Below are 7,144 nucleotides of genomic sequence, written 5' to 3'. Positions count from 1 at the left end.
GGAGCCTCCTTTGCACAATGAGGAACAGATAGGTCACAAGTACGGACTGTATCATAGACTCTACCAGCTATCGTTATGCATTTGTATAAGAACATCCATTAGATTGATACATAGCAGAAGAAAAAATGGGTTTTAAAAGCTGACGAGTGTGATTGTAAAGCCATAATGGTAAACTGGTGGATCCACTATAGATGCCCCTGTACCTACAGGGGGATCATCGTATATATTTCCAGGTTTCTAATATTTATTAAGTCTCAACTGTGCTTCTGCATATGTTGTTGAGATGCTACCATGTATGCAGCCTCCTTCACCATAACTGGGCAAACTGAGATACCCACAATATCTAATTTGGCTATGCATAGTGATACAGACACTGCTAATCACTCCCAAAAGGGGTGCTCCCTAACAGTTATGGTGGAATGGTAGACCAAGCAGAAGAGAAAATGTTATTTTAGTTCAAGCTCTGCAACTAAAGTTGAACTTTATACTAATGTCACTACTTTATGAGTGTTGCACTCTGAAGTCATTAAAAGTAATTTGACAATATTAATGTTATCTTTTCATTGTTATGCTATGTCTACATGAAATACTGCTGTTGGCTTATTTAAAAAGAAATATAGAAATACAGATTTTTTAAGCTCTACTGCTGTCCGTTCTCCCTTTTTCCTTCTGTTTCTGCTGTTCTTCTACTTGTCTTTTTCTTCCTTTTTCTCATATTTTCTTCTGAACTCCTCTGTCTCTGTGCTGAGAAGCTGAAAGCAGACTCATACTATAATATTGTTTGCACCGCTGAGAAAGGTGGCTCTCTGAGTAGCCCAGACTTTGGAGTGTTACGAGTGTGCTAAGGGTAGTATGCTTCTGGGAGGGTAAGGTCATGGAATTCAGAGAAGTCTTCTGACTTGTAACAAAACTGGCCTCTGAAGCCCATGCACACGCCAAAACAGTAAATTACTGCTGCTATGGGCTGCACAGCCTTGCTACTGGCAGAAATTCGCAGTGTGATGGGGGATTACATACATGTTTCGGTAGATTTCTACATTTTCAGTGGCCATCTGTAAGCAGTGGGGGTGAATGCGCTGCATTTCAATCAAGGCATCCAGAAATATTTCCTCATAGGACACTATTCCTTCCACCCCACAGTCCAGATGCTGCCACATGTGTGACACAATATCTCGTTCTGAACATGCATGCATGCTTTTAGCTTTCTTCAATCAAAAAGCTTTCTCTAGCTATGCCACAGCTACCGAATTTTCTTCTCCAGCTGAAAACGTCATACTACACATTAGGTTGTGCAAGTCATTTTTTCAGTAGAATTTTGCCAACCTTGAAATACATTTTTTCTCTAAAGGAGAACATGTATGTCAAAATTGGGAGTTGTTTTGTATGTACAATTTTTTCAGAAGTAAATGCAAATTTTTCCAGGGTATTACTGCAATTCGGGGCAGTGAAAAAGAGTATTTTACATTATTATGAAGAGAATTATGATGGCTATTCTGTGATTCTGATTTAACGTTGCCCAAAAAGTCTTAGCAGTTTGTTCATCCATAAGATTACCTAAGCAATATCAGAGAGCATCCAGCCAGGAAATGAAGAATAATCTTTGCCACTACTTCTGGATAACAAATAAGATATAAATTTTAATGTGAGAAGAAAAGTATCTTGCATAACTGAACTATTGAAAGAGAGCAGTGATTTCTGCTCTAAATACATACATGAAAAGAGACAGGAAACTGACACCAAGAAAATACTAAACTTTGCACCAACTGAAAATGGACTCAAATCCAGAGAGTACCCTTTTTAGGGAAAGTCTGATCAGGAATCCAGAAAGTTTCTGAGGTCACCACTTATTTCTCTTCCATTCTTCCTTCTCCATATGGAGTGGACATGGGTTTTGGCCTCTAAACACTGGCAGATCTCCCAGAATGGATGCAACGGTCTGGACTATCAACATGAAGTCTGACTCAGCACTGATTCCAGCACTCTGTGTGTCTGGCTTCTTACTTTGCTGCATCCACCGAAATCCTGTGGCCAGGAACTTCACTGTAGGGTTGTGATCAATCCTAGGGAGTAGAACATTCGCAAAAATGTGGTAGCGATTCAGTTCTAACTTGTTTACCGGACTGGTTGAAAGGGCAATACATATACACTGGTCTCATCCCTTCTCTTTGCATATCCTCGGATCTTTTGTAGGTTCCTGTGCGTGTGAGGAATCTGCCTTGCAGCATTTTTCCTTTGTATCATCTAAAAACACATTGGTAGGGCTTTTTCTTCCTTATTTCAAAAGTCAGAGGAAGCTTTACTTCTAAACTCATGGCTCGGACTGATCATCTTTCAGCTGCTCGGCGATATATTTAAGTCTGTTTTCTCGTTGTCTTAGAATCTAAGTATGTCTTGGACAGCCACACAGAAAATCTCCAAATTACGAAATTAGAATAAACTGTAGATTTTTCAAACAGCTGTGAGAGGTGTGAATTGTCCCATATTCATGTTATAGGGGTATTAATTCTGAGGCTTAATAATTTCATGGTCAGCCTAGTTAACTACTTCACTATTGACCAAAGAAATGAGAGGAAGAAAGTTACAAAAAGCTATGCTGTATACTCTTTCAACACTGTAAGAGGATAATACTTGGGTAAATACCACCTTTTTCTTCTTTTTTATTCAGAGTTAAAGCACCAAACAATATGATTAAGAACATGGAATAATCCAAGTCCTTACAAAGGAAATCAAAAGAGCCCAACAGAACCTATGCAATTATATTTTTAACATTGCACACTCTCTTTGGGTGTTTTAAATTGTCAGAACTTGATTATGTGCATATCCCAGAAATGAAGCATATTTTCTTCCAAATTCAATTGCTGCCTAAACTTTGGGATGTCTTCATTTCTTATCAGTATCTTTGTATAAAATTGCCCATATCCAGATTTATGCGAGAATTCTGAAGTGATTTTGCTCAGTGTACACTCTTTTTCACAAAAAAAAAAAATATAGGAAATCCGTACTTCCTGGTCAAAAGGTTAATTCTGCTGCCAAGAGAGTATTTCAATATTTCAGTATTTTCTCTTCTCAATGAGGGAATGGAAAGGTTGTTTTAAAAATCACTAAGTGTTCTCCAGGGAAGGACATTGTTTTTAAAAGCATGCATGTTATCTATGGTAAGATAGTTGCTAATCCTTGAAGTTCATGGAAATCTAAGCTGCGGTGTTCCTAGTTTCTTTGCCAGAGTACACGCATTTCAAGAATTTAAGTTCTGAACTGTGATAATCATTCAGTTAGAGGGTTTATAGAAATCTTCATAGAATCTTAGTAAGGTATATACAATTGGAAGCGACAAAGATTGAGAGGATTAAGAAGTGGGCCTCTGCAGAGGTTATTTCCTTCTTCTTGAGATACTGCAATTAACTAAGAGCATATGTCTTCTGAAATGGGCCTATACCACCACTGCTCATATGCAATTATTATTTTGGTTGAAGAGCACCACATTTTGAAACCATTCTTACTCCATCATTTCTAATCATCTGTCTGTACCCTCAGGTTTTGGATAGATATCCCCCATTCTCTCAGTACAGAAACTGGAGACATTCTTTCCCATGCTCAGATGTTGTAGTTGTCTCCTGTGGGGCTTACCGTTCCCCTGGCCATGCTTGCAAAGCTCTCTGTGAGCCCTGTCTGGTTGCCACAGAACCTAACGACCCAGCGAGTGGCACAGACACTGCAGCCTTGGTGTGGACATTATAGCTACAGCAGTTCAGAAAATTATGCAATTGAGGAGGGGGAAGAGACAATTTGTAAGATTTAAAACGTCTGCTCTGAGTGACTCTCTCTGCAGGCTAACAGAAAACACTGGGCCTATTCTTGAGCCCTAAGGGAAAGCTATGCCCCTCGGCTCGTGTCCATACAACTCAAGCCCCTGTGCCACCAAAAGAGCCTTGCCAATACTGCATATTGGAAACAGCTCCCGGTGAACAGCACCGGAGATCGGCTGAACTATTGTACAGCATCAGCAACCACCAGCAGTGCCCAAGCTGTGCCCTGGCCCAGCCTCAGCCACCAAGCATGGTCTGCTAGAGCCTTTTTCATCTGGGATATGCTACGTGCGACTCATTCTGCTAAAGAAAATGGGTAATTTTCATGCAGAACTAAAATGTACTAAATGAAACCTTCTCTGCGAATTAGCGGAAATCATTCATTAATTTAGACCATTAATAACGTTTTGAAACAGCAGGCATATGTATGTTTCTTTCTGGAATTTCATAAACAACTTCTTAACCTTCAGGTAAACAACTCCAAAACACACTCAAATACACTGAGATGACTAAGTATAGCAACCCTTTAAGTGATCAAACATATCTCTCTGAATAGTCGAAGAAATAATGCATCTTTATATGTCCTCTTTTGAGCTGACAGAGTAGAATACGGCCTTAATGCCTCAGAACAGACAAACTATGTAACCTTAACTTACATTGCTGCTTAAATATTTACAAAAGCAAGAGTCAGCATAATGATGCTCTTATGTAATTTACCCTAAACAGTATGTAAGAATAAACACTAACTTGTGATACAGACTCGAGCACTGCTTCATTTTGCATTGTTGTTTATCACTTATTTATAACTGTTTTATACCACATGAAGTATATTAATTTTTAAGTTGCAGTTTGCATATTGTCCAAATGTTGGAAACAGGTTACTTCATTCTTTTACATTTGAACAGCAGTAGGTTTAAAGGCGGCATCTGTCAAATTACTGGTTTAGACTGAAAACACTGTGTGGGAGGCAGGCAACGAAACACAAACAGAAAAGAACAGTCAACCTCTATGAAGAAAACGACATTGCTAATTCTGATTAGGGAACTGGACTGAGATTCAAGAAAAAGGTGAGAATGAGTAAAGATCCAAGTATTAACTTTTATTTGAAAGATTAGCATCCATTCAAACTCCTGTTTGAGCTTAATTCTGCACAAAGCTGTAGCAGAGCACTTCATTTGGTGGACTCCCACCATGTTTGTCTATTGCCATAGAACTGTCTTGAAAACACTACCGCTGTTACAGTGGTACTTAGCCATGAGCCTACACCTCAAGGAAAGAAACTGAAATGTGAATTTGGCACACCACAATCACTAAATGGGAAACAATTATTTACTCAGATTCTTTAAAGTATCTGAACAACCACTTTAATACAGTTCACAGTTTCCACCATGTGCTCTTTAATAAAAAAGTATTTTTGCAAATTCATTTACCATTTACGAACAGTATTTTCTAACACAATACGATGGAAAATCGTAGTGCATTGCTGTATTAGAATTTCTACTGCTTGTACTACAACTTTTGCAATGTTGGCCAAACCAATGATCGCTGAAAGTTTTGAGAGGTCAAGCTGAAAACTTTTTCTGCGGAGAGTATTTGGACCACAGAGGTAAGAGGCAGAGAAATGCTTAGCAGTTTACCTGAACACAAATAATTTAATTCCTACTAGTGAAGCTGTAAGAGCACTTAACGTTGCAGTACCTTCATGTATCAGACCTGAAATTTCTGGAAACGTGGTAATAAAGATGTTTCAGTACCAAGTGTCTTCACCTGGCATCAGTGAAATCAGGCTGATTCTTTTTGTTTGTGTGGTTGGTTTGGGTTTTTTAAAAGACTTTGGCAATGTTAATGTTTGACCACACTGAGAATCCGGTACCGCGTATGCAATGCTGACCAACGCAATGGGGTATAGAAAGCATGGTCTGTTCGCAACGGGTCATTTCCAACTGTACCTGTAAATTAGATGATTTAGGCCATTAAAACAGAATGTTGAAGAGAAATTTTGTCCTAAAGACAGAGCCTGTAAACATGAGGACTGCGAATGGTTTAGCTTTGCCGGCATTGCATTGGTATCGGTAACAGAGGCGTCAGATGGTGGTTTCTACCGCCCAAGAAAGAAAATTTCTCTATTATCGCTATTTAGAAGGGCAAAACTAATTAAAGTCTAGGTAGTTCGCCGGCGCATCTTTCTCTCTCCTCTCCAAGTCAGAAAAAGCACGGACGCCGCGGGCCAGCGGCGACGCCCCCGCAGCCGACGCCCCCGCGACCCGCCAGCTCCCGCTGCCCGCTGCGGGCGGAACGCTCGCCGCGGCTCCGGGAGGCACTGGCGGACCCCGGCCGGCCCCAGCGCCTCCAGCCGCCGGCCCGTTAACGGGATCTGGGATCTCCCGGCCCGGGGCCCAGCGCTGGAGGAAGCGGTTGCTCTCCCCGCAGGCAGCGCGGCGGAGCGCGGAGGCGACGGGCTCTGCCAGGGCACCGCGGCGGGCTCCCTGTGCGGGGTGGGAGGACCGGTGCCGGCTGCCTGACTGCCACGGAGTTTCTTCGCCCGCTCTCACGCCGCGCCTCTTCGAGGAAAAGTTACAGCTCCCCCCGCCGCCCGCAGCCCCGGCGGGGCCGGGACGATTGAAGCCTCCCGCCTCAGCACCCCGTGCCCCGGCGGCAGGAGGCGATTTGCATGCGGACTCGTCTCTGGCAGCAGCCACTGCCCGTCAAGCCTGACGGACAAACGCCCCCCTCTTTCCGCCCCCCCTTCCCCCCCGTCCCGGAAAGCCCCTCCCTCGCCCCCTCCCTCGGCGGCACCTCCCGCCGCCGTCAGTCGGAGCGGAGCGCGGCGCGGGGAGCGGAGGCGGCGCGGCGGCGGCGCAGCGCGGGCGGGAGAGGGAGAGAGCGAGCGAGGAGCCCCGCTCTCCCCTCCCTTCCTCCCTCCCTTCCTCCCTCCTTCCCTCCCTCCGTCGCTCCTTCCCCTGCTCCCTCCCTCCGCTCTCTCCGCTGCTCTCTCCCCTTGTTCGCTCTCGCCGTCTCACCCACCCCGATCTCCGTTTCTCTTCCCCGCTCCCTCCGTCACACGCGCACACACGCTTCCCCTCTCCCCGTCTCTCCGTCTTTTGACTTCGCGTCTAACGGCGGCCCCCGGCTCCGCAATGAACCCCGTCTGTTGATCTGTCACCCTCCCTCCGCCCCCGTCCCCTCCCGGCTCCGCTCCCGTACCTGGAGCCGGGCAGGAGCGGCAGCCGAGCAGCATGTCCCGCAGGAAACAGAGCAAACCCAGGCAGATCAAACGTAAGTTTCCTGAGGGGGGCTCCCTCTAACAGACTTTTGTGGATCTCGTTCTCGGGAGACGC

General features: G+C 44.3%; 1 protein-coding gene across 2 annotated transcripts in view; it reads left to right on the top strand.

Annotated features, from left to right (window-relative positions):
• Window positions 1-6,621: 6,621 nt before the first annotated feature.
• Window positions 6,622-7,144, top strand: part of ZFPM2 (zinc finger protein, FOG family member 2) — a 322,170-nt gene continuing 321,647 nt past the window's right edge. For both annotated transcript variants that reach the window (XM_075415695.1, XM_075415694.1), the window contains exon 1: window positions 6,622-7,082. In XM_075415695.1, the coding sequence (XP_075271810.1) occupies window positions 7,043-7,082 (40 nt within the window). In that variant the 5' untranslated portion in view covers window positions 6,622-7,042. The remainder of the gene's footprint in view (window positions 7,083-7,144) is intronic.

Source organism: Opisthocomus hoazin, chromosome 3 (assembly GCF_030867145.1).
Source record: "Opisthocomus hoazin isolate bOpiHoa1 chromosome 3, bOpiHoa1.hap1, whole genome shotgun sequence".
In the NCBI taxonomy this organism is placed as follows: Eukaryota; Metazoa; Chordata; class Aves; order Opisthocomiformes; family Opisthocomidae; genus Opisthocomus; species Opisthocomus hoazin.
The sequence above is the reverse complement of the archived record's forward strand: the minus strand, read 5'-3'. Positions and strand labels throughout refer to the sequence as shown.